The 27,193-nt window shown below is 43.3% G+C and overlaps 1 protein-coding gene, 14 non-coding genes and 3 pseudogenes across 15 annotated transcripts in view; all 18 read right to left on the bottom strand.

The window, feature by feature from the left end:
- Window positions 1-5,850: 5,850 nt before the first annotated feature.
- LOC116407430 lies at window positions 5,851-6,041 on the bottom strand. The gene has a single exon (XR_004220336.1). It is a non-coding gene; the product is annotated as a U2 spliceosomal RNA (small nuclear RNA).
- Window positions 6,042-6,554: 513 nt separating this feature from the next.
- On the bottom strand, window positions 6,555-6,745 carry LOC116407431. Its single transcript, XR_004220337.1, has one exon. It is a non-coding gene; the product is annotated as a U2 spliceosomal RNA (small nuclear RNA).
- Window positions 6,746-7,256: 511 nt separating this feature from the next.
- Window positions 7,257-7,447, bottom strand: LOC116407432. The gene has a single exon (XR_004220338.1). It is a non-coding gene; the product is annotated as a U2 spliceosomal RNA (small nuclear RNA).
- Window positions 7,448-7,958: 511 nt separating this feature from the next.
- LOC116407318 lies at window positions 7,959-8,136 on the bottom strand (annotated as a pseudogene).
- Window positions 8,137-8,162: 26 nt separating this feature from the next.
- The window catches only part of LOC105948215, a 35,484-nt gene continuing 16,453 nt past the window's right edge, over window positions 8,163-27,193 (bottom strand). Inside the window, exon 2 of the mRNA XM_031891984.1 lies at window positions 8,163-9,749. Within this exon, the coding sequence (XP_031747844.1) occupies window positions 8,362-9,749 (1,388 nt within the window). The 3' untranslated portion in view covers window positions 8,163-8,361. The remainder of the gene's footprint in view (window positions 9,750-27,193) is intronic.
- LOC116407348 lies at window positions 10,176-10,335 on the bottom strand (annotated as a pseudogene).
- Window positions 10,845-11,036, bottom strand: LOC116407252. Its single transcript, XR_004220213.1, has one exon. It is a non-coding gene; the product is annotated as a U2 spliceosomal RNA (small nuclear RNA).
- LOC116407243 lies at window positions 11,544-11,735 on the bottom strand. The gene has a single exon (XR_004220204.1). It is a non-coding gene; the product is annotated as a U2 spliceosomal RNA (small nuclear RNA).
- Window positions 12,246-12,436, bottom strand: LOC116407433. Its single transcript, XR_004220339.1, has one exon. It is a non-coding gene; the product is annotated as a U2 spliceosomal RNA (small nuclear RNA).
- Window positions 12,947-13,137, bottom strand: LOC116407434. Its single transcript, XR_004220340.1, has one exon. It is a non-coding gene; the product is annotated as a U2 spliceosomal RNA (small nuclear RNA).
- Window positions 13,648-13,838, bottom strand: LOC116407436. Its single transcript, XR_004220342.1, has one exon. It is a non-coding gene; the product is annotated as a U2 spliceosomal RNA (small nuclear RNA).
- LOC116407437 lies at window positions 14,349-14,539 on the bottom strand. Its single transcript, XR_004220343.1, has one exon. It is a non-coding gene; the product is annotated as a U2 spliceosomal RNA (small nuclear RNA).
- On the bottom strand, window positions 15,046-15,227 carry LOC116407308. The gene has a single exon (XR_004220266.1). It is a non-coding gene; the product is annotated as a U2 spliceosomal RNA (small nuclear RNA).
- On the bottom strand, window positions 18,999-19,189 carry LOC116407438. The gene has a single exon (XR_004220344.1). It is a non-coding gene; the product is annotated as a U2 spliceosomal RNA (small nuclear RNA).
- On the bottom strand, window positions 19,701-19,891 carry LOC116407439. Its single transcript, XR_004220345.1, has one exon. It is a non-coding gene; the product is annotated as a U2 spliceosomal RNA (small nuclear RNA).
- On the bottom strand, window positions 20,403-20,581 carry LOC116407334 (annotated as a pseudogene).
- LOC116407440 lies at window positions 26,193-26,383 on the bottom strand. The gene has a single exon (XR_004220346.1). It is a non-coding gene; the product is annotated as a U2 spliceosomal RNA (small nuclear RNA).
- Window positions 26,894-27,084, bottom strand: LOC116407084. Its single transcript, XR_004220049.1, has one exon. It is a non-coding gene; the product is annotated as a U2 spliceosomal RNA (small nuclear RNA).

The following is a 27,193-nucleotide window of genomic DNA, read 5'->3' on the forward strand; positions in this document are numbered from 1 at the left end:
CCAATTCTTTGCTAGTAAGACATCTTGTTTCTTGTCTATCAAATAGTACAAATACATTTCACTAAAAGCCAATTTTAAAACATTTTTAACAGATAAAACATCATTTTTAAAAAGTAATATATTTCTCGCCTTCCATAATGCTTCTTTACAACAATTAATAATTTTCCATGCAATAATTTTATGAACAGAAGAGGGACATTCCAACGGGCCATATAAAATTGTAAAATAATCCATGTGCTTTGAATTTAAAATCTTCAGTAAAAAAGGAGTAATTTTAGTCCATAATTCTTTGGCAAAATTGCAAGTCCATAACACGTGTAAAACAGTTTCCTCTTCGCTGCAGCAATTCCGCGGACATTTTGACGAATTGGCCATGCCTCTTCTGTATTGGAAGGCTCTGCATGGAAGGCACTGGTGTATGCACATCCAAGAAAAATCTTTTTGAGAATTAAAACAATGCGTAAAATTTACCATGTTCCAAATCACTTTACTTTTGGCTTCATTGAAATTACCCACCAGAGATATTACTGATTCCATTTTTAAGGATTTTAACAATGTTTTAACATTCAATAAAACTTTTAGCTCCTTCCCTTTAAAATTATATAAAACCACTATTTTTTCTAAAATATCGTAATTTTTAGACAAAGTAAAAGAGTACGGATGACTTAAGTCTGTTTTAAACCAGCCACATTTTCTCATAAAAAGACCGGTATTAAAACGAATAAAAAAGGACCAATAGTGATTTTTAAAAAGAGCATTTAGACAAAAAACAAAAAATCTAACAAGTAAAAAAACCTTAAAATCCGGGAAATCTTTTCCCCCTTTTTCTTTTGACTTCATGACAATTTCTCTTTTAAGTTTTTCAGCTTTTGAGCTCCAAAAAAATGTAAAGCAAACTTTTGTAATTTTTTTTAAAAAATAAACCGGAGGAGGAAAAACCAGACTCAAATACAATAGAATAGGTAGAATCACCATTTTGATGATTAAAATTTTTCCTTCCATTGTCAACTTCCTCAGACCCCACATGCAAATTTTCTGATTTATTTTATTTGCGACCATGTCCCAACTTTCCAAACCGTTATTAGAAAGATTAAAAATGACACCTAAAACCTTAATTTTTTCCGATACTGGCACAGGGACGTCCCTTAAATCCAGATTTCCAAGGTTTAAAATTACACTCTTATTTAAGTTAATTTTAAAACCGGAAGCACAACAGTAAAACTGGATTTGCCGTAAATTTTTTCTTAATGAGAGAGTATCTTTACAAAAGAATACCACATCATCCATATAGGCAGAAATTTTAGCTTCAAGTCCACCACCGCCTGGTAAAAAAACACCCCGAATTTGCTTGTCTTTGCGAATTGCACATAAAAGAGGTTCTAGGGCACATATGAAAAGTAAAGGGGAAAGCGGGCACCCCTGCTTTACCCCAGATTTTAAAAGAACCTCTTGCGTCATAAAACCATTGACTAAAATTCTATTAGAACAATTCGTATAAAAAGATTTTAAACACAATAAAAAAGAGTCCGGAATTCCCATTGTATGTAAAACATTAAAAAGATAAAAGTGAGATACCCGATCGAAAGCTTTCTCGAAATCGACTGATAAAATCGCCAAATCACATCTCCTAATCTTAGTATCTTCAATAATGTCCTTTACTAAATTGAGATTTTCCCATACACTCCGACCTGGGACACCACATACTTGGTTTAGATGAATAAGTTTTTCAATAACCCTTTTCAGTCTGTTAGCACAAATTTTTGCAAAAATTTTATAATCACAATTTAATAACGTTATAGGCCTCCAGTTTTTTAAATCACACTTATCACCTTTTTTATGTAACAAAGTTACTACACCTTTTTTCCAAGAATTAGGTTTTTAATTCCAAAATTTTACCACAGTAAAAAGCGCAAATAAATCATCTTTAAGAACATCATAAAAAATTACATAAAATTCAATAGGTATACCGTCGTCCCCGGGGACTTTACCATTTTTAAAACTTTTAACCGACTCTAAAACCTCTTGTTCATTTAAAACTCTGATTAAAAAATTTTTAGAAACCTCATCAAGTTTGTTTTCAATTTTACACAGAGAATCTTTAACAAAATTCTCATCAACCACTTTTTCATTAAAAAGTTCAGAGTAAAAACCATGCACCTTATTTAGAATGCCTTGCAAATCAGACACCCCCTCAATTTTCTCAATAAAACCATAGTTTTCAACCTTTTTCTTAAAAAAATACCTCGAACATGTTTCGTTTTCTTCAATGTGTTTAACTCTTGAATTAAAAATCACCTCTTTCCCTTTTTGCTCTAGGCATTTAGTAATTTCTTTTTTACATTCAATAATATCATTTGCAACTTCAATATCATAATTCCTCATCTTATATAAAGTTTGTAAACGACAATTTAGAACCGCAAAGAAATCCCTTCTTTGCTTAGCTTTCCTTATTCCAACCTTAATAAAAAAATTTTTGATTTTTTTCTTCATACTTTCCCACCAAACACCAAAGGAAATATTTGGGCTTTTCTTTCTCCTACAATCAGTATAAAAATTTTTAAAATCTGTTAAAACCGTAAGATCATCTAAAAGGGAAACATTCAATTTCCAAGCAGTTTTCTTCTTAATCCTTTTAAAACCAGTTTTCACATAAAAGGATAAAATCTTATGGTCAGAAAAAACATTGGTTAAAAGATCACAACTGACAGGTTCCACATTATCAGAGGAAAAAACAAAATCAATTCTGGAACTGCACAATGCATTGCTCCAGGTTACACCATCTTCTTCAGGTAAATCCTTATTACAACATTTAAAAACATCAATAAACTTAAAATCAGTTAAAACATTTTTAAGCATAGCAGATGTTTTGTCATAATTCCGACTGGTAGATTGCGTAAAACGTTTTTCCCCTTTAAGAACACAATTAAAATCCCCAGCTAAAATCAAAGGACAAGAGTTATCAATAAAAAGAGGTAACATTTCTAACATCTCAGCCCTTGCCACTTTATCTGGAGAACCATAAAAATTTAAGAATTGCCATTTAACACCATTCATAAAACCTTTAACCAATAAAATTCTGCCTGGTAAAATTTCTTGTTTAAAATCAACAATAAAATTTCCCTTAAAAAGTATAGCAACACCCGCAGAGGAAGATCCGTTGGACCCAGACCACACCGAAGGACCATGAATCCAATCATCCTCATATTTCTTATAATTCAAACTGTGCGGGATGCCACATTCTTGTAAAAAGAAAACAGATGCGGTTAAAACAGATAAAAAATTAAAAAGAGCAGATCTCCGAACATTAGATAACAAACTTCTTACATTAAAAGAAATACCATTAAATGATGACATTTCCATAAGAAAAAGAAGTTAAAAACAAATCAACATCAGAGGCTACATTAATCTTTACCGGTCAGACATTCCATGTCACCGGAACTAAACTCTTCCACCTCACCAGAATCAACAGTGCAGAGTGTAGACACAGGGGAACTACAACCCTCACTGATATCAGAAAGACCCTCAAGAAAAGGGACTGGAGTATATTGCGGTAAATCTGATACATGAAGCTCTTCAGCAGGCTCTTTTCCTTCACGACACTGAATACTGGATTTTCTACCAGCAGTATCTTCCATCAGACCTCCTAGAAAAAGGTCTTCCGGAATCAACCGAGGTACTTGCATCACAGATGGAATAGCCAGTTGCTGACTCTCAGATGTCTCCGGGACCACAGAAACGACAGGACCCCTATCCTCTGCAGGAGAAGAAGAAGGAACCATACATGACTGCTTACCCGAAATAGCTTCATCATCATCATCATCATCATAAGAGGAACTAGATTTTTCTTTCCCAACAACACGTCTCCTCTTTGCAGCAGAAACTGGTTTGTTCATAGGTGGAGAGATAAAGGCTGGTTCGGCATCATCCAAATTCCCAGCAACCCCTTTGGTAAGGGGGGGTACTTTTGTCTGCCGCCCGCTGGCCTTTGTTTGCCGCCTCAGACGTCTCCTTTGTTTTGATGTCAACTGCGTTTGGAATCCCTCATTGCCCGAAACGTTTTCATTCTCTGAAGGTATCTCTGTAGATGGAGGTTGAGACACAGAAACAGAGGACATCACAACGGGAGCAGGTACAGAAACCGGTATAGGAACGGGAACAGGAGCAGGAACAGGAGCAGGAACAGAGTCAGAAGAAACAGTCTTGAGTACCCTGAGAGGGCACCCCCAAAAGGTATGTCCGACTTTCTGACAGAGCCTGCATTCTTTACCCTTAGGACACTCAATACCCGAATGTTCCTTACTGCCGCAATTTGTGCAGAGGGCCTCGCATTCAACCTGAAGGTGCCCGTGCTGCTTACATTTACGGCAGAACAACGGCATACCTGTATAAAAAAGATCTCCGTTAACAGTTCCCAGCTTGAATCTGGCAGGAGGGTGTTTTTTCCCCTTAAAACCATTTGGGTCCTTAATAAAAGTAACTTGATACCTCCACTTGGAGGTCCAGATACCATATTCATTATTTACTTTACCCAAAAGTTTGATATCTTTAAAGAAATTAGCCAGAAAAGTACGAATTACGTGTTCTGGTACAAAAGGGGAATACATTTTTACAACAAGAATAACACTTTCATCAACAAAATGTTGTATAATATTAACACCCTCTAATTTAGGATTTCCCTTCAAGTTTTCTAATTTACAGACGAAATCTTTGAAAATGCCTTCTGCAACAAAAGTAATATCAAAAATCCCTCTTTTGGGGTAATCCTGAATGGATAAAATCTCAGCTTTCTGGATGGAAAATAAATTGAAGAGGATGTCTTCCACCACATATTTAAATCCGCGAAGATCTGCTCCACCATTCTTGTAGGAGATCCGGATGGTGTTCTTTAATCTGGCGTAAACCGGAACAGCATTGGTATCAGCCTCCATGATAACATCAAAATGAAAATTACCAGTATTTCAAAAGGAAAACTGGAAAAGGAAGAGGAAGGACGCTACCCGTTTATCAAGAGGATGCCCCTTCCCCAATAGCAGCATGCAGGTTAAGCCAAAGGCGATCCTGCAAGGCCGAGGAAGGGGGTCTCCCGAAAACCGCAAGGCCGAGAAGCGCAAGCACAAAATACAATTCCTAGTGCTCAAAAAAAGCACTGGAACACAGGGGGGGATCGCAACCCGTTGCTCTGAGATTAGCCCCCTCCCCAATAGCAGCATGCGGGTTTAGCCTACCGAAGTAGGCGATCCCGCAAGGCCGAGAAGGGGGGTCCTCAAGAAGCACCTCTCGTCTAAGGTCTCATGCAGTGGATACCACACTTGACCTTAGCCAAAAGGCCGAGAAGCGATAACCCGAATTGCGCACGCACCGACGGGCCCAGATCCTCGCTTGCTCTACCTCCATGGGGAGAGAGAGGGGCCATAACGCTTCCTCCTGCACCTACACTATCCTCCCCCCAAAACCCCAACCCCCACCTCACACACAAGCCCCCACATTACAGCATCTCGGATATCTTCTACAGCCCTTCTCTGGCTCTGGTCTCTTTGCGGGCTGCAGCCGACGACCACTCAGCACCGCAACAGCAACTTCACCACTCTCCCAGAAGCCAACATTTACATAGCCCCGCCTCTTTCTGGCGCACACAATCAAGCACACAACGAGCTCCTGCAACGAGTCCCGGCTGAAAGGGCATCACACCAAACAACGGGCGGATGACGACATTAACAGCAAACTGTCTCCTGCAAAGTCTTGCAAAGTTCTTTTTTCCCCTTCCTTGGGCTGCTTGTTGCTGCTGTTTCTTTGCACTTGTTGTGCTGCTGCTGCAGATTCGAGCTTGTTCTGATTTTTCAAACTGGATAAGAGAGGTGCACCGGTCCTGGAGGTACTGCAATACCAGGTCGATGCGTGGAGTGGACAGAGCAAGCTCTTCTTCCATCTCCCTGTTCCAAAAATCCATTTAATATATGGTCCCCAGATAGGGGACGTATCAGATATTAAACTGATAAGAACAGATACTACACTTGATCTTAGCCAAAAGGCCGAGAAGCGATAACCCGAATTGCGCACGCACCGACGGGCCCAGATCCTCGCTTGCTCTACCTCCATGGGGAGAGAGAGGGGCCATAACGCTTCCTCCTGCACCTACACTATCCTCCCCCCAAAACCCCAACCCCCCACCTCACACACAAGCCCCCACATTACAGCATCTCGGATATCTTCTACAGCCCTTCTCTGGCTCTGGTCTCTTTGCGGGCTGCAGCCGACGACCACTCAGCACCGCAACAGCAACTTCACCACTCTCCCAGAAGCCAACATTTACATAGCCCCGCCTCTTTCTGGCGCACACAATCAAGCACACAACGAGCTCCTGCAACGAGTCCCGGCTGAAAGGGCATCACCACCAAACAACGGGCGGATGACGACATTAACAGCAAACTGTCTCCTGCAAAGTCTTGCAAAGTTCTTTTTTCCCCTTCCTTGGGCTGCTTGTTGCTGCTGTTTCTTTGCACTTGTTGTGCTGCTGCTGCAGATTCGAGCTTGTTCTGATTTTTCAAACTGGATAAGAGAGGTGCACCGGTCCTGGAGGTACTGCAATACCAGGTCGATGCGTGGAGTGGACAGAGCAAGCTCTTCTTCCATCTCCCTGTTCCAAAAATCCATTTAATATATGGTCCCCAGATAGGGGACGTATCAGATATTAAACTGATAAGAACAGATACTACACTTGATCTTAGCCAAAAGGCCGAGAAGCGATAACCCGAATTGCGCACGCACCGACGGGCCCAGATCCTCGCTTGCTCTACCTCCATGGGGAGAGAGAGGGGCCATAACGCTTCCTCCTGCACCTACACTATCCTCCCCCCAAAACCCCAACCCCCACCTCACACACAAGCCCCCACATTACAGCATCTCGGATATCTTCTACAGCCCTTCTCTGGCTCTGGTCTCTTTGCGGGCTGCAGCCGACGACCACTCAGCACCGCAACAGCAACTTCACCACTCTCCCAGAAGCCAACATTTACATAGCCCCGCCTCTTTCTGGCGCACACAATCAAGCACACAACGAGCTCCTGCAACGAGTCCCGGCTGAAAGGGCATCACACCAAACAACGGGCGGATGACGACATTAACAGCAAACTGTCTCCTGCAAAGTCTTGCAAAGTTCTTTTTTCCCCTTCCTTGGGCTGCTTGTTGCTGCTGTTTCTTTGCACTTGTTGTGCTGCTGCTGCAGATTCGAGCTTGTTCTGATTTTTCAAACTGGATAAGAGAGGTGCACCGGTCCTGGAGGTACTGCAATACCAGGTCGATGCGTGGAGTGGACAGAGCAAGCTCTTCTTCCATCTCCCTGTTCCAAAAATCCATTTAATATATGGTCCCCAGATAGGGGACGTATCAGATATTAAACTGATAAGAACAGATACTACACTTGATCTTAGCCAAAAGGCCGAGAAGCGATAACCCGAATTGCGCACGCACCGACGGGCCCAGATCCTCGCTTGCTCTACCTCCATGGGGAGAGAGAGGGGCCATAACGCTTCCTCCTGCACCTACACTATCCTCCCCCCAAAACCCCAACCCCCACCTCACACACAAGCCCCCACATTACAGCATCTCGGATATCTTCTACAGCCCTTCTCTGGCTCTGGTCTCTTTGCGGGCTGCAGCCGACGACCACTCAGCACCGCAACAGCAACTTCACCACTCTCCCAGAAGCCAACATTTACATAGCCCCGCCTCTTTCTGGCGCACACAATCAAGCACACAACGAGCTCCTGCAACGAGTCCCGGCTGAAAGGGCATCACACCAAACAACGGGCGGATGACGACATTAACAGCAAACTGTCTCCTGCAAAGTCTTGCAAAGTTCTTTTTTCCCCTTCCTTGGGCTGCTTGTTGCTGCTGTTTCTTTGCACTTGTTGTGCTGCTGCTGCAGATTCGAGCTTGTTCTGATTTTTCAAACTGGATAAGAGAGGTGCACCGGTCCTGGAGGTACTGCAATACCAGGTCGATGCGTGGAGTGGACAGAGCAAGCTCTTCTTCCATCTCCCTGTTCCAAAAATCCATTTAATATATGGTCCCCAGATAGGGGACGTATCAGATATTAAACTGATAAGAACAGATTTTTTTTTTTTTATTGAAAAATATACTTTATTATATATATATAATATAAATATACAAAAAACAAACATTTCCGTTTTTCATTCATTCATTGCATTCACATTATACTTTCAAAATAAAGCAATGGAGGTAGAGGGGGAGTGGATGGGGGGTGGGAGATGGGGAAAGGGATGTGGAATTTGAAACGCCCAAAGCTTTATTTTCCACTTAAACTTAGACAACAAGGGAGGGAGGGGGAGAAGGAGAGGGTTTTCAGTCCTCTTCTTCCTCAAGGCTGTCCCGGATGTTGTAGTCCCGGAGCAGACTGTGAGTCAGTCTGCGGCAGTCTTGGATTGTCATCCTCTCTCTCCTCAGAATGAGGCAGTTCCTGGAATACCATAAAACGTCCTTAACACAGTTCATAAGGCGCCAGGCTTCCTGAATTGCCCCCTCCGTGTGAGTACCCTGAAAAAGCCCATAAAGCACCGCATGGTGCGTAAGCAAGTTCCTGGGCACACAGTCTTTGAGTTCATGTTCCAGGGCATCAAGCAGGACCTGAGCAAATTGGCAATCCCAAAAGGTGTGCAAAGATGTTTCCTCATAAAGGATGCACCGTGGGCAATGCCGGTACCTGCACAGGTTACGGGCATGCATGAAGGTTCTGAGGGGAAGCCCCCCCCGGATAGCCATCCACGACATGTCCTTGTGCTTGTTGGTCAGGCTGTCTGAAGAAACATTCCCCCAAACAACCTTTGCTGTGTCCTCTGGGAGCCCTGGAATAGACTCCATCTTGTCTTTGGCTCTGATCAACTTGTGGATTGTCTTTGGTTTCCACAAATCGGGCTTGACTCCCTCCAGTTGGTGTTCCCTCACAAACTTTGTAACATCCAGGTAAAACCAAGGGGTGTTCCAGTTGTAAGGGTAGGAGCTGTCCCACTTGTCCCACCCCAGCGAACGCCAAAGTGGAAGAAGAAAGAAGCGGGACATGGAGCTGCCAACAGAGTCCTTTTCTTTACCGGTGATCGTCTGGCGGATGCAGTTACACACGAAGAAACTCCTCAGCAGGGTGGGGATGTCAGGGACTCCTTTTCCACCTTTGCAGGGGGCCTTGTACATAACTGACCGCTTTACTCTGTCCATCTTGGAGCCCCAGATGAAGTGGAAGACTGCCCTTGTGATGGCCCTGCAGACCGTAGCCAGCGGAGGCCATGCTTGGGCCATGTACTGCAGGACAGGAAGAATCTCATTCCGCAGCACCAGTGTCTTCCCTTCGATGGTGAGGTCTCTGAGACTCCAGAGGCCAATCTTTTGTCTGACCTTTGCCATTCTCTCCTCCCAGCACTTCAGGGCCGCGCCCTCACCGCCAAACCAGACTCCGAGGATCTTAATGAAGTCGGCTTTGATGGAAAAGGGGACGTTGTCAGAAGCCAGGTTCCAGTCTCCGAAGAGGAGGGTCTCTGACTTCCCGCAGTTGACTTTGGCTCCTGAAGCTTTGCTGAAGTCCTCGCAGGTCTGGACGAGCGATCTCACCGACTGCTGATCAGCGCAGAAGACGGTCACGTCGTCCATGTACAGCGAGCACTTGATCTGGGATCTGGCAGGTCCTGGTGCGGTGATCCCTCTGATCTCTGGATTCCGTCGGATGCACTCGGCGAAGAGCTCTATGCAACAGACAAAAAGAAGAGGTGAAAGAGGACAGCCTTGTCTGACCCCAGACAACACCGGGAAGGGGTCAGTTTTCCAGCCGTTGACCAGCACCAAACTGAAAATATCACGGTACATTAGACTGACATAAGAACAAAACATTTCACCCAGCCCAAACCTACGCAGGGCCTTGTTCATGAAGACGTGGGACACACGATCAAAGGCTTTTTCCTGATCAAGACTGACCAGGGCCGCGTGTACACGGCGGTCCTTGATGTAGTGAACCGTGTCCCTAATGAGAGCAAGGCTGTCGGCAATCCTGCGCCCGGGGATACCGCAAGTTTGGTCCGGATGGACGATCTGTCCGATGACAGTCTTTAGCCGGTTGGCTAGTACCTTGGCGAGGATCTTGTAGTCCACATTCAGGAGAGAGATGGGACGCCAAGAGGTCGATGCTGGAGTGGACAGAGCAAGCTCTTCTTCCATCTCCCTGTTCCAAAAATCCATTTAATTATGGTTCCCCAGATAGGGGACAAGTATCAGATATTAAACTGAATAAGAACAGATACTACACTTGATTTAGCCAAAAGGCCGAGAAGCGATAACCCGAATTGCGCACGCACCGACGGGCCCAGATCCTCGCTTGCTCTACCTCCATGGGGAGAGAGAGGGGCCATAACGCTTCCTCCTGCACCTACACTATCCTCCCCCCAAAACCCCAACCCCCCCTCACACACAAGCCCCCACATTACAGCATCTCGGATATCTTCTACAGCCCTTCTCTGGCTCTGGTCTCTTTGCGGGCTGCAGCCGACGACCACTCAGCACCGCAACAGCAACTTCACCACTCTCCCAGAAGCCAACATTTACATAGCCCCGCCTCTTTCTGGCGCACACAATCAAGCACACAACGAGCTCCTGCAACGAGTCCCGGCTGAAAGGGCATCACACCAAACAACGGGCGGATGACGACATTAACAGCAAACTGTCTCCTGCAAAGTCTTGCAAAGTTCTTTTTCCCCTTCCTTGGGCTGCTTGTTGCTGCTGTTTCTTTGCACTTGTTGTGCTGCTGCTGCAGATTCGAGCTTGTTCTGATTTTTCAAACTGGATAAGAGAGGTGCACCGGTCCTGGAGGTACTGCAATACCAGGTCGATGCGTGGAGTGGACAGAGCAAGCTCTTCTTCCATCTCCCTGTTCCAAAAATCCATTTAATATATGGTCCCCAGATAGGGGACGTATCAGATATTAAACTGATAAGAACAGATACTACACTTGATCTTAGCCAAAAGGGCCGAGAAGCGATAACCCGAATTGCGCACGCACCGACGGCCCAGATCCTCGCTTGCTCTACCTCCATGGGGAGAGAGAGGGGCCATAACGCTTCCTCCTGCACCTACACTATCCTCCCCCAAAACCCCAACCCCCACCACACACAAGCCCCCACATTACAGCATCTCGGATATCTTCTACAGCCCTTCTCTGGCTCTGGTCTCTTTGCGGGCTGCAGCCGACGACCACTCAGCACCGCAACAGCAACTTCACCACTCTCCCAGAAGCCAACATTTACATAGCCCCGCCTCTTTCTGGCGCACACAATCAAGCACACAACGAGCTCCTGCAACGAGTCCCGGCTGAAAGGGCATCACACCAAACAACGGGCGGATGACGACATTAACAGCAAACTGTCTCCTGCAAAGTCTTGCAAAGTTCTTTTTTCCCCTTCCTTGGGCTGCTTGTTGCTGCTGTTTCTTTGCACTTGTTGTGCTGCTGCTGCAGATTCGAGCTTGTTCTGATTTTTCAAACTGGATAAGAGAGGTGCACCGGTCCTGGAGGTACTGCAATACCAGGTCGATGCGTGGAGTGGACAGAGCAAGCTCTTCTTCCATCTCCCTGTTCCAAAAATCCATTTTAATATATGGTCCCCAGATAGGGGACGTATCAGATATTAAACTGATAAGAACAGATACTACACTTGATCTTAGCCAAAAGGCCGAGAAGCGATAACCCGAATTGCGCACGCACCGACGGGCCCAGATCCTCGCTTGCTCTACCTCCATGGGGAGAGAGAGGGGCCATAACGCTTCTCCTGCACCTACACTATCCTCCCCCCAAAACCCCAACCCCCACCTCACACACAAGCCCCCACATTACAGCATCTCGGATATCTTCTACAGCCCTTCTCTGGCTCTGGTCTCTTTGCGGGCTGCAGCCGACGACCACTCAGCACCGCAACAGCAACTTCACCACTCTCCCAGAAGCCAACATTTACATAGCCCCGCCTCTTTCTGGCGCACACAATCAAGCACACAACGAGCTCCTGCAACGAGTCCCGGCTGAAAGGGCATCACACCAAACAACGGGCGGATGACGACATTAACAGCAAACTGTCTCCTGCAAAGTCTTGCAAAGTTCTTTTTTCCCCTTCCTTGGGCTGCTTGTTGCTGCTGTTTCTTTGCACTTGTTGTGCTGCTGCTGCAGATTCGAGCTTGTTCTGATTTTTCAAACTGGATAAGAGAGGTGCACCGGTCCTGGAGGTACTGCAATACCAGGTCGATGCGTGGAGTGGACAGAGCAAGCTCTTCTTCCATCTCCCTGTTCCAAAAATCCATTTAATATATGGTCCCCAGATAGGGGACGTATCAGATATTAAACTGATAAGAACAGATACTACACTTGATCTTAGCCAAAAGGCCGAGAAGCGATAACCCGAATTGCGCACGCACCGACGGGCCCAGATCCTCGCTTGCTCTACCTCCATGGGGAGAGAGAGGGGCCATAACGCTTCCTCCTGCACCTACACTATCCTCCCCCCAAAACCCAACCCCCACCTCACACACAAGCCCCCACATTACAGCATCTCGGATATCTTCTACAGCCCTTCTCTGGCTCTGGTCTCTTTGCGGGCTGCAGCCGACGACCACTCAGCACCGCAACAGCAACTTCACCACTCTCCCAGAAGCCAACATTTACATAGCCCCGCCTCTTTCTGGCGCACACAATCAAGCACACAACGAGCTCCTGCAACGAGTCCCGGCTGAAAGGGCATCACACCAAACAACGGGCGGATGACGACATTAACAGCAAACTGTCTCCTGCAAAGTCTTGCAAAGTTCTTTTTTCCCCTTCCTTGGGCTGCTTGTTGCTGCTGTTTCTTTGCACTTGTTGTGCTGCTGCTGCAGATTCGAGCTTGTTCTGATTTTTCAAACTGGATAAGAGAGGTGCACCGGTCCTGGAGGTACTGCAATACCAGGTCGATGCGTGGAGTGGACAGAGCAAGCTCTTCTTCCATCTCCCTGTTCCAAAAATCCATTTAATATATGGTCCCCAGATAGGGGACGTATCAGATATTAAACTGATAAGAACAGATACTACACTTGATCTTAGCCAAAAGGCCGAGAAGCGATAACCCGAATTGCGCACGCACCGACGGGCCCAGATCCTCGCTTGCTCTACCTCCATGGGGAGAGAGAGGGGCCATAACGCTTCCTCCTGCACCTACACTATCCTCCCCCCAAAACCCCAACCCCCACCTCACACACAAGCCCCCACATTACAGCATCTCGGATATCTTCTACAGCCCTTCTCTGGCTCTGGTCTCTTTGCGGGCTGCAGCCGACGACCACTCAGCACCGCAACAGCAACTTCACCACTCTCCCAGAAGCCAACATTTACATAGCCCCGCCTCTTTCTGGCGCACACAATCAAGCACACAACGAGCTCCTGCAACGAGTCCCGGCTGAAAGGGCATCACACCAAACAACGGCGGATGACGACATTAACAGCAAACTGTCTCCTGCAAAGTCTTGCAAAGTTCTTTTTTCCCCTTCCTTGGGCTGCTTGTTGCTGCTGTTTCTTTGCACTTGTTGTGCTGCTGCTGCAGATTCGAGCTTGTTCTGATTTTTCAAACTGGATAAGAGAGGTGCACCGGTCCTGGAGGTACTGCAATACCAGGTCGATGCGTGGAGTGGACAGAGCAAGCTCTTCTTCCATCTCCCTGTTCCAAAAATCCATTTAATATATGGTCCCCAGATAGGGGACGTATCAGATATTAAACTGATAAGAACAGATACTACACTTGATCTTAGCCAAAAGGCCGAGAAGCGATAACCCGAATTGCGCACGCACCGACGGGCCCAGATCCTCGCTTGCTCTACCTCCATGGGGAGAGAGAGGGGCCATAACGCTTCCTCCTGCACCTACACTATCCTCCCCCAAAACCCCAACCCCCACCTCACACACAAGCCCCCACATTACAGCATCTCGGATATCTTCTACAGCCCTTCTCTGGCTCTGGTCTCTTTGCGGGCTGCAGCCGACGACCACTCAGCACCGCAACAGCAACTTCACCACTCTCCCAGAAGCCAACATTTACATAGCCCCGCCTCTTTCTGGCGCACACAATCAAGCACACAACGAGCTCCTGCAACGAGTCCCGGCTGAAAGGGCATCACACCAAACAACGGGCGGATGACGACATTAACAGCAAACTGTCTCCTGCAAAGTCTTGCAAAGTTCTTTTTTCCCCTTCCTTGGGCTGCTTGTTGCTGCTGTTTCTTTGCACTTGTTGTGCTGCTGCTGCAGATTCGAGCTTGTTCTGATTTTTCAAACTGGATAAGAGAGGTGCACCGGTCCTGGAGGTACTGCAATACCAGGTCGATGCGTGGAGTGGACAGAGCAAGCTCTTCTTCCATCTCCCTGTTCCAAAAATCCATTTAATATATGGTCCCCAGATAGGGGACGTATCAGATATTAAACTGATAAGAACAGATACTACACTTGATCTTAGCCAAAAGGCCGAGAAGCGATAACCCGAATTGCGCACGCACCGACGGGCCCAGATCCTCGCTTGCTCTACCTCCATGGGGAGAGAGAGGGGCCATAACGCTTCCTCCTGCACCTACACTATCCTCCCCCCAAAACCCCAACCCTCACACACAAGCCCCCACATTACAGCATCTCGGATATCTTCTACAGCCCTTCTCTGGCTCTGGTCTCTTTGCGGGCTGCAGCCGACGACCACTCAGCACCGCAACAGCAACTTCACCACTCTCCCAGAAGCCAACATTTACATAGCCCCGCCTCTTTCTGGCGCACACAATCAAGCACACAACGAGCTCCTGCAACGAGTCCCGGCTGAAAGGGCATCACACCAAACAACGGGCGGATGACGACATTAACAGCAAACTGTCTCCTGCAAAGTCTTGCAAAGTTCTTTTTTCCCCTTCCTTGGGCTGCTTGTTGCTGCTGTTTCTTTGCACTTGTTGTGCTGCTGCTGCAGATTCGAGCTTGTTCTGATTTTTCAAACTGGATAAGAGAGGTGCACCGGTCCTGGAGGTACTGCAATACCAGGTCGATGCGTGGAGTGGACAGAGCAAGCTCTTCTTCCATCTCCCTGTTCCAAAAATCCATTTAATATATGGTCCCCAGATAGGGGACGTATCAGATATTAAACTGATAAGAACAGATAACTTACACTTGAGCCAAAGGGAGAAGCCGAACCCGAAGCGGCGCCGCTTGGGCTAGGGGCGAGGGGGGACCAAATCATTCTTCCCTAATCACGATTTTCCTAAATCTATTAGCTAAATTTTGTAATCCACGTTTTGTATAATTTTTAATGTTTTCTTTATCTTCCTTTTTATATATAAGGGTTACCAAACCTTCTTTTTGAGATTGTGTCAGTTCACCTTTTTTAAAACACTCATTCACCAAATCGCACAAATCATCACTTAATAAAATCCCAAAATTTTAAGTAAAATTCCACAGTCAAGCCATCTAATCCCGGAGATTTATTTTTAGAAAAACTTTTAACTGCCTCCTCTAATTCAAACATGGTGATTTCCCCTTTTAAAACCTTTTGCTCATTTAAATTAAGGCATCTATTTAAATTATTTAAAAACATCTCCGCAAAACTTTTATCTATAATTTCCTTTTTACCTAATAAATTATTATAAAAATTAAAAACGACATCTAAAATATAATTTATATCATTAATACCATTTAGTCTTACGATCTGATTATTATTTTTATTTTTAACACATCTAAAAAAGAAGCTTGAACACTTTTCATTTTCTTCAAAATCTTTCACTCTAGAATTAAAAATAATTTCTTTTCCCCTTCGTTCAATCCACTTTTTAATATCTTTTTTCACATCATCAATTCCTTTATTAAAATCGTATCCTAGTTCTCTAAAAGCCAACATTCCTTGTAAACGAGAATTTAAAAGCTTAAAATGACTCCATTCTTTTTTCTTTTTCTTTATACCATTCCTTATAAAAAATAATTTACATTCATTTTTAACCCAATCCCACCATACACTCTTAGAAACAAATGTCTCTTTCATACTTTTCAAAAATTTATATTTATTTTCAAACAATTCACATATCCTTGCATCCTCTAACAATAAATAGTTCAACTTCCAAGGCCTTCTTGCTGTACTTGTTATATTTTCTGCACCCATTGACACACACAATATTTTATGGTCAGAAAATCCACTAATTATTAACTCAAAATCATGTATTTGAAATTCATTTGAACAAAAACAAAAATCTATTCTGGATTGACTATTTTTATTTGCCCAAGTAAAACCACTTTTATCTCCGTGTTTTAACCTCCATGCATCTTTTAGATCAAAATCTTTTATCAATTTTTTAAGAACAACAGAAGATTTATCTAATTTATTACTTCCAATCCTATCTTTCCCTTCTATTATGCAATTAAAATCCCCCAGCACAATAATAGGCTCTGAACCCACCAAAAAATAACTAATTTTCTCAAATAACTTAATTCTATCATTTTTACCTGTATTCCCATAGACACACATAATTTTGACTTTAAAACCCCCAAAACAACCCTTAACACAAAAAGCTCTACCTGGCTCGATTTCAAAATAACTTTCAAAAACAAAAGAATCACCTTTAATTAATAATCCTATACCGGAGTTTTTTATATTATTTTCCCCTGAAAAAAAAGAAGGTCCCCATTTCCAAGAATCTGATAGCAACTTATAATTTTTACAAAACTCAATGCCACACTCTTGCATACAAAAAAAATCGGTATTTAATGTGGCCACAAAATCAAAAATTCCATTTCTTCTACCTATATTCTTGATGCTTCTCACATTCAGGGACCCACACTTTATAAGCATCAAAAGGAAGAATTAAGGGGAAAGCAAAAAAAGGAAGGAGAAAAAAACAAAACTAAAAAAACACCCAAGGTCAAAAATCAGTCAAAATTACCAAAAACACAAAAGGAAGTAAATCACCCCGGGTCATTCTTACTTCCTTCGGGAAGAACAGTCAGGAGTCGCACTCAAGCGACTCAAGCCTCTGTCCACTCTTGCCGAGAATTCGCTTTCACTAACAGGAGAGAAGACACTTAGATCCATACCTGTCTATTGTCCACACACCTTCTTCTTCTTCCACCACTTCTATTTGATTTCTTCTCTTTCTCCTTCTTCTCTCTCCATCACTACACCCTCACTTCTTTCTTCCACATTTTCTTTCCCGACGATCTTTTCTTTTTCGATCTCTTTTTCGACAATTCTTTCTTCCTCTGCATTCTCCTCCTCTCCTTCTTCCTCACTTCTTATCTCACTCTCCTCATCCGAGAAAACACCTTCGGTCCTTCGTTTCTTCCTTTTTGTCACCTCTGGTCATTTTTTTTGCCTTTTTCCCTTCCAGTATGGTTAATTTTTGGCTTACCACTGGGCGTTGCTTCATTTTCGACTGGGTTCTGTTCCACCCTCACACTTTCTTTGGGGTACTTGGTTCTTATTTTCTTTCCCAGCAGGAATCTTTTTTACTTTACTGGCATATGAAGATTTAGTGCAGTTCATTATATGGGTGCCCTTCTACATCACAAATGGAACATCTGGGAATTTCTTGCATTCCTCATCATCATGGCCCATACCAGCACAAACTCGCACACCAACCAACTGTACAGCTGTTTGACATATGACCAAAATCATTACATTTCCAACAAAAAGTCGGCATACCTGAGTACTTCAGAAATCCTCGGTTTTCCTCTTCAAGCTGATGGTCTGAATTGGGTGGTCCAGTCCATTCTTCAGATGAGTTTATCATACCTCAGCTTGACTCTGAACACGCTTTTTACCGGTCCAGATCCCTGTACTCATTAAGAACATCTTTTACATACTCTGCCTCCTCAAAATCATTTTCATATACTCCAGAACCTCTTTAGTGGGAACATAAGTATTATACATGAGACATAACCATTCTCACATTTATCTTTGATGCTTAAGCTTACCTTACATCCAGAAAACTTTTCATCTTGCTGCTTCTCCATAAAAACTTTACGGAAATCATGGTATTTCACTGTCTCATGAAACACAAGCTCATAGATTCCCCTGTTGTAATATTCCGGTTAGGCAAAACAAATCCTTTGGCGTAATTCCACATTCTTTCAGCAGAGTTTCCACCACAAAAAACAATCCAGCAGCTCCACGATGTTCTTCTGGTATCTCCACAACAGCTGTATTCTTGTATCTTGGTTTGTAGATCCGATGGTGTTCCAAATAAATCCTCCATCTTCTTGAGGGAAGCTACCCTTCACCACACTAAGGTGGATCCGGGCACTTCAAATTGATTCCCTCCTCAAACTTAAAACGGTTTCCTCCATAGCAGCAGCTGGCTTAAGACTCCGGTAGGAGCCGATGCCAGAAGGCCGAGAATCAAGCGTTTCAGTCACACTTTCAGCAAAAATCCAATGGATCTTTGCCAAAAGGCCGAGAAGCGATAACCCGAATTGCGCACGCACCGACGGGCCCAGATCCTCGCTTGCTCTACCTCCATGGGGAGAGAGAGGGGCCATAACGCTTCCTCCTGCACTACACTATCCTCCCCCAAAACCCCAACCCCCACCTCACACACAAGCCCCCACATTACAGCATCTCGGATATCTTCTACAGCCCTTCTCTGGCTCTGGTTCTCTTTGCGGGCTGCAGCCGACGACCACTCAGCACCGCAACAGCAACTTCACCACTCTCCCAGAAGCCAACATTTACATAGCCCCGCCTCTTTCTGGCGCACACAATCAAGCACACAACGAGCTCCTGCAACGAGTCCCGGCTGAAAGGGCATCACACCAAACAACGGGCGGATGACGACATTAACAGCAAACTGTCTCCTGCAAAGTCTTGCAAAGTTCTTTTTTCCCCTTCCTTGGGCTGCTTGTTGCTGCTGTTTCTTTGCACTTGTTGTGCTGCTGCTGCAGATTCGAGCTTGTTCTGATTTTTCAAACTGGATAAGAGAGGTGCACCGGTCCTGGAGGTACTGCAATACCAGGTCGATGCGTGGAGTGGACAGAGCAAGCTCTTCTTCCATCTCCCTGTTCCAAAAATCCATTTAATATATGGTCCCCAGATAGGGGACGTATCAGATATTAAACTGATAAGAACAGATACTACACTTGATCTTAGCCAAAAGGCCGAGAAGCGATAACCCGAATTGCGCACGCACCGACGGGCCCAGATCCTCGCTTGCTCTACCTCCATGGGGAGAGAGAGGGGCCATAACGCTTCCTCCTGCACCTACACTATCCTCCCCCCAAAACCCCAACCCCCACCTCACACACAAGCCCCCACATTACAGCATCTCGGATATCTTCTACAGCCCTTCTCTGGCTCTGGTCTCTTTGCGGGCTGCAGCCGACGACCACTCAGCACCGCAACAGCAACTTCACCACTCTCCCAGAAGCCAACATTTACATAGCCCCGCCTCTTTCTGGCGCACACAATCAAGCACACAACGAGCTCCTGCAACGAGTCCCGGCTGAAAGGGCATCACACCAAACAACGGGCGGATGACGACATTAACAGCAAACTGTCTCCTGCAAAGTCTTGCAAAGTTCTTTTTTCCCCTTCCTTGGGCTGCTTGTTGCTGCTGTTTCTTTGCACTTGTTGTGCTGCTGCTGCAGATTCGAGCTTGTTCTGATTTTTCAAACTGGATAAGAGAGGTGCACCGGTCCTGGAGGTACTGCAATACCAGGTCGATGCGTGGAGTGGACAGAGCAAGCTCTTCTTCCATCTCCCTGTTCCAAAAATCCATTTAATATATGGTCCCCAGATAGGGGACGTATCAGATATTAAACTGATAAGAACAGATACTACACTTGATCTTAGCCAAAAGGCCGAGAAGCGATAACCCGAATTGCGCACGCACCGACGGGCCCAGATCCTCGCTTGCTCTACCTCCATGGGGAGAGAGAGGGGCCATAACGCTTCCTCCTGCACCTACACTATCCTCCCCCCAAAACCCCAACCCCCACCTCACACACAAGCCCCCACATTACAGCATCTCGGATATCTTCTACAGCCCTTCTCTGGCTCTGGTCTCTTTGCGGGCTGCAGCCGACGACCACTCAGCACCGCAACAGCAACTTCACCACTCTCCCAGAAGCCAACATTTACATAGCCCCGCCTCTTTCTGGCGCACACAATCAAGCACACAACGAGCTCCTGCAACGAGTCCCGGCTGAAAGGGCATCACACCAAACAACGGGCGGATGACGACATTAACAGCAAACTGTCTCCTGCAAAGTCTTGCAAAGTTCTTTTTTCCCCTTCCTTGGGCTGCTTGTTGCTGCTGTTTCTTTGCACTTGTTGTGCTGCTGCTGCAGATTCGAGCTTGTTCTGATTTTTCAAACTGGATAAGAGAGGTGCACCGGTCCTGGAGGTACTGCAATACCAGGTCGATGCGTGGAGTGGACAGAGCAAGCTCTTCTTCCATCTCCCTGTTCCAAAAATCCATTTAATATATGGTCCCCAGATAGGGGACGTATCAGATATTAAACTGATAAGAACAGATTTTTTTTTTTTTTTTTAAATCCTTTCAGTTTGAGTTTCTTTCATAAGAAAAATTTTCCATTACAAACAAAAATGAAAAAATCAAGAAAGAAACTATGACACATCATAAAGGAAAAAGAAAATATTCTTAGAAAAATTTTTTTAAGAAAATTTATACCAGTCTTTAATTTTCCATTCATTCATGGCAGACATTCCAAATTTTTTCTTATCAACTAAATACAAAATATATAGATTACTTAAGGCAAATTTTATACAGTCGGTTATAGTTAACTCATCCCTTCTTAAAACTAAAATATTTCTACACTTCCAAATAGCTTCTTTGGTTACATTAATAATTTGCCAGGCCTTGATAGCATCCCCATTTTTACATTTTAAGTTCAGTCCAAAAAAAACTTGCTCATAACCTAAAAACTCAAGCTCTCCTACATATTTTAAAAAACCTCTCATCTTCTCCCACACCATTCTTGAGAAACTACAATTCCAGAAGACATGCATTACCGTTTCATCATATACACAACCATTTCTGGGACATTTGGGGTTATTTAATAAACCTCTTAAGTACTGGAAGTTCCTTACTGGCAAGCAATCATGAACTACTGCCCATGCCAAATCCTTTTGACTATTGGTAAGATTTTTATTCAGTACCATATTCCAGATGTTTTTAGAAACTTTAGCGTTAAATTTTTCAACCGGGTATATTAATTCATTTTTTTTAAAACTTTTAACTATTTGTTTTGCGTTTACAAGCTCAGTAAAATCAAATGTATTTAAATTATATTTTCTCACTATTTTCTCTAAAATCACATAAAACCTACTGATTTTAAAAGCGCGCGGTTTATTTAAATCAATTCCCAACCATTTATATTTATTAAAGAACCAACCTCCGCTATATTTTATAAAATTGGACACAATACTCTCTTTTTTTAACAACCTAAAAATAAAAGCAGCATGTTTTAATGATAAAAAAAGTCTTAGGTCAGGCACACCTCTACCCCCGTTATCTATATCTTTATACATAATTTCTCTTTTTATTTTCTCCATTTTAGATCCCCATATAAAAACGAAGATTTCTCTTATAAATTTCCTCATGTACAAATCCGATGGTAAAAACACAATAGACACATATAATAAAAGGGATAAAATTACGGCCTTAATAATTAAAACTTTCCCTACAATTGACAGGTTCCTTAGTTTCCAAAAACCCAATTTTCTCCTAATTTTACTCAACACAACCGCCCAATCGTCTTCACCCGAGAGAGACTGGTTAAAAGTAATCCCTAATATTTTTACACTACTCTTAATAACTTTGAATTTACAGAACATATCAAAATTCCAGTTCCCATAAGCGCAACATGTTGATTTACTCAAATTCAGACTCAATCCAGATATACATTTAAAACAACCTGTAATAAAACATACCCTATTAATAGAAGTTGAGTTCCTACATATCACTACCACATCATCCATGTACGCTAAACATTTCACTTCCTTTCCTCCACCTCCAGGAATCTTTATACCCTTAATTAATTTATCTCTTCTAAAAAATTGTACTAAAGGCTCCATGATGCAAATAAATAAAATGGGAGATAAAGGACAACCCTGTCTCACTCCTGATTGTATATTAATTTTTTTTGTTAAAAACCCATTAACTAAAACCTTACTTTCAACCTTATTATATAAAATTTTAATCATTTTAATAAAATCAATAGGCAAATTCATTTTTTCTAAAACAAGGAACATAAAATCATGTGATATACTGTCAAATGCTTTTTCAAAATCTAAAGAAAAAAGACTGACACCCTGATCTCTATCTAAAACATCGTATAACATATCCCTTATTAATATCACGTTTTCCCAAATCATTCTTCCTGGTACTGCACAATTCTGACCCTCTTCAATCACGATGTTTATTATTTTCCTAAATCTATTAGCTATAACTTTCGCCATAATTTTGTAATCCACGTTTAACAATGTTATTGGCCTATAATTTTTAATGTTTTCTTTATCTTCCTTTTTATATATAAGGGTTACCAAACCTTCTTTTTGAGATTGTGTCAGTTCACCTTTTTTAAAACACTCATTCACCAAATCGCACAAATCATACTTAATAAAATCCCAAAATTTTAAGTAAAATTCCACAGTCAAGCCATCTAATCCCGGAGATTTATTTTTAGAAAAACTTTTAACTGCCTCCTCTAATTCAAACATGGTGATTTCCCCTTTTAAAACCTTTTGCTCATTTAAATTAAGGCATCTATTTAAATTATTTAAAAACATCTCCGCAAAACTTTTATCTATAATTTCCTTTTTACCTAATAAATTATTATAAAAATTAAAAACGACATCTAAAATATAATTTATATCATTAATACCATTTAGTCTTACGATCTGATTATTATTTTTATTTTTAACACATCTAAAAAAGAAGCTTGAACACTTTTCATTTTCTTCAAAATCTTTCACTCTAGAATTAAAAATAATTTCTTTTCCCCTTCGTTCAATCCACTTTTTAATATCTTTTTTCACATCATCAATTCCTTTATTAAAATCGTATCCTAGTTCTCTAAAAGCCAACATTCCTTGTAAACGAGAATTTAAAAGCTTAAAATGACTCCATTCTTTTTTCTTTTTCTTTATACCATTCCTTATAAAAAATAATTTACATTCATTTTTAACCCAATCCCACCATACACTCTTAGAAACAAATGTCTCTTTCATACTTTTCAAAAATTTATATTTATTTTCAAACAATTCACATATCCTTGCATCCTCTAACAATAAATAGTTCAACTTCCAAGGCCTTCTTGCTGTACTTGTTATATTTTCTGCACCCATTGACACACACAATATTTTATGGTCAGAAAATCCACTAATTATTAACTCAAAATCATGTATTTGAAATTCATTTGAACAAAAACAAAAATCTATTCTGGATTGACTATTTTTATTTGCCCAAGTAAAACCACTTTTATCTCCGTGTTTTAACCTCCATGCATCTTTTAGATCAAAATCTTTTATCAATTTTTTAAGAACAACAGAAGATTTATCTAATTTATTACTTCCAATCCTATCTTTCCCTTCTATTATGCAATTAAAATCCCCCAGCACAATAATAGGCTCTGAACCCACCAAAAAATAACTAATTTTCTCAAATAACTTAATTCTATCATTTTTACCTGTATTCCCATAGACACACATAATTTTGACTTTAAAACCCCCAAAACAACCCTTAACACAAAAAGCTCTACCTGGCTCGATTTCAAAATAACTTTCAAAAACAAAAGAATCACCTTTAATTAATAATCCTATACCGGAGTTTTTTATATTATTTTCCCCTGAAAAAAAAGAAGGTCCCCATTTCCAAGAATCTGATAGCAACTTATAATTTTTACAAAACTCAATGCCACACTCTTGCATACAAAAAAAATCGGTATTTAATGTGGCCACAAAATCAAAAATTCCATTTCTTCTACCTATATTCTTGATGCTTCTCACATTCAGGGACCCACACTTTATAAGCATCAAAAGGAAGAATTAAGGGGAAAGCAAAAAAAGGAAGGAGAAAAAAACAAAACTAAAAAACACCAAGGTCAAAAATCAGTCAAAATTACCAAAAACACAAAAAGGAAGTAAATCACCCCGGGTCATTCTTACTTCCTTCGGGAAAACAGTCAGGAGTCGCACTCAAGCGACTCAAGCCTCTGTCCACTCTTGCCGAGAATTCGCTTTCACTAACAGGAGAGAAGACACTTAGATCCATACTGTCTATTGTCCACACACCTTCTTCTTCTTCCACCACTTCTATTTGATCTTCTTCTCTTTCTCCTTCTTCTCTCTCCATCACTACACCCTCACTTCTTTCTTCCACATTTTCTTTCCCGACGATCTTTTCTTTTTCGATCTCTTTTTCGACAATTCTTTCTTCCTCTGCATTCTCCTCCTCTCCTTCTTCCTCACTTCTTATCTCACTCTCCTCATCCGAGAAAACACCTTCGGTCCTTCGTTTCTTCCTTTTGTCACCTCTGGTCATTTTTTTTGCCTTTTTCCCTTCCAGTATGGTTAATTTTTGGCTTACCACTGGGCGTGCTTCATTTTCGACTGGGTTCTGTTCCACCCTCACACTTCTTTGGGGTACTTGGTTCTTATTTTCTTTCCCAGCAGGAATCTTTTTTACTTTACTGGCATATGAAGATTTAGTGCAGTTCATTATATGGTGCCCTTCTACATCACAAATGGAACATCTGGGAATTATCTTGCATTCCTCATCATCATGGCCCATACCAGCACAAACTCGGCACACCAAACCAACTGTACAGCTGTTTGACATATGACCAAAATCATTACATTTCCAACAAAAAGTCGGCATACCTGAGTACTTCAGAAATCCTCGGTTTCCTCTCAAGCTGATGGTCTGAATTGGGTGGTCCAGTCCATCTTCAGATGAGTTATCATACCTCAGCTTGACTCTGAACAGCTTTTTACCGGTCCAGATCCTGTACTCATTAAGAACATCTTTTACATACTCTGCCTCCTCAAAAATCATTTTCATATACTCCAGAACCTCTTTAGTGGGAACATAAGTATTATACATTGAGACAGTAACCATTCTCACATTATCTTGATGCTTAAAGCTTACCTTACATCCAGAAAACTTTTCATCTTGCTGCTTCTCCATAAAAACTTTACGGAAATCATGGTATTTCACTGTCTCATGAAACACAAGCTCATAGATTCCCCTGTTGTAATATTCCGGTAGGCAAAACAAATCCTTTGGCGTAATTCCACATTCTTTCAGCAGAGTTTCCACCACAAAAAACAATCCAGCAGCTCCACGATGTTCTTCTGGTATCTCCACAACAGCTGTATTCTTGTATCTGGTTTGTAGATCCGATGGTGTTCCAAATAAATCCTCCATCTTCTTGAAGGAAGCTACCCTTCACCACACAAGGTGGATCCCGGGCACTTCAAATTGATCCCTCCTCAAAACTTAAAACGGTTTCCTCCCAATAGCAGCAGCTGGCTTAAGACTCCGGTAGGAGCCGATGCCAGAAGGCCGAGAATCAAGCGTTTCAGTCACACTTTCAGCAAAAATCCAATGGATCTTTGCCAAAAGGCCGAGAAGCGATAACCCGAATTGCGCACGCACCGACGGGCCCAGATCCTCGCTTGCTCTACCTCCATGGGGAGAGAGAGGGGCCATAACGCTTCCTCCTGCACCTACACTATCCTCCCCCCAAAACCCCAACCCCCACCTCACACACAAGCCCCCACATTACAGCATCTCGGATATCTTCTACAGCCCTTCTCTGGCTCTGGTCTCTTTGCGGGCTGCAGCCGACGACCACTCAGCACCGCAACAGCAACTTCACCACTCTCCCAGAAGCCAACATTTACATAGCCCCGCCTCTTTCTGGCGCACACAATCAAGCACACAACGAGCTCCTGCAACGAGTCCCGGCTGAAAGGGCATCACACCAAACAACGGGCGGATGACGACATTAACAGCAAACTGTCTCCTGCAAAGTCTTGCAAAGTTCTTTTTTCCCCTTCCTTGGGCTGCTTGTTGCTGCTGTTTCTTTGCACTTGTTGTGCTGCTGCTGCAGATTCGAGCTTGTTCTGATTTTTCAAACTGGATAAGAGAGGTGCACCGGTCCTGGAGGTACTGCAATACCAGGTCGATGCGTGGAGTGGACAGAGCAAGCTCTTCTTCCATCTCCCTGTTCCAAAAATCCATTTAATATATGGTCCCCAGATAGGGGACGTATCAGATATTAAACTGATAAGAACAGATACTACACTTGATCTTAGCCAAAAGGCCGAGAAGCGATAACCCGAATTGCGCACGCACCGACGGGCCCAGATCCTCGCTTGCTCTACCTCCATGGGGAGAGAGAGGGGCCATAACGCTTCCTCCTGCACCTACACTATCCTCCCCCAAAACCCCAACCCCCACCTCACACACAAGCCCCCACATTACAGCATCTCGGATATCTTCTACAGCCCTTCTCTGGCTCTGGTCTCTTTGCGGGCTGCAGCCGACGACCACTCAGCACCGCAACAGCAACTTCACCACTCTCCCAGAAGCCAACATTTACATAGCCCCGCCTCTTTCTGGCGCACACAATCAAGCACACAACGAGCTCCTGCAACGAGTCCCGGCTGAAAGGGCATCACACCAAACAACGGGCGGATGACGACATTAACAGCAAACTGTCTCCTGCAAAGTCTTGCAAAGTTCTTTTTTCCCCTTCCTTGGGCTGCTTGTTGCTGCTGTTTCTTTGCACTTGTTGTGCTGCTGCTGCAGATTCGAGCTTGTTCTGATTTTTCAAACTGGATAAGAGAGGTGCACCGGTCCTGGAGGTACTGCAATACCAGGTCGATGCGTGGAGTGGACAGAGCAAGCTCTTCTTCCATCTCCCTGTTCCAAAAATCCATTTAATATATGGTCCCCAGATAGGGGACGTATCAGATATTAAACTGATAAGAACAGATACTACACTTGATCTTAGCCAAAAGGCCGAGAAGCGATAACCCGAATTGCGCACGCACCGACGGGCCCAGATCCTCGCTTGCTCTACCTCCATGGGGAGAGAGAGGGGCCATAACGCTTCCTCCTGCACCTACACTATCCTCCCCCC

This window comes from Xenopus tropicalis, chromosome 8 (genome assembly GCF_000004195.4).
Source record: "Xenopus tropicalis strain Nigerian chromosome 8, UCB_Xtro_10.0, whole genome shotgun sequence".
Classification (NCBI taxonomy): domain Eukaryota; kingdom Metazoa; phylum Chordata; class Amphibia; order Anura; family Pipidae; genus Xenopus; species Xenopus tropicalis.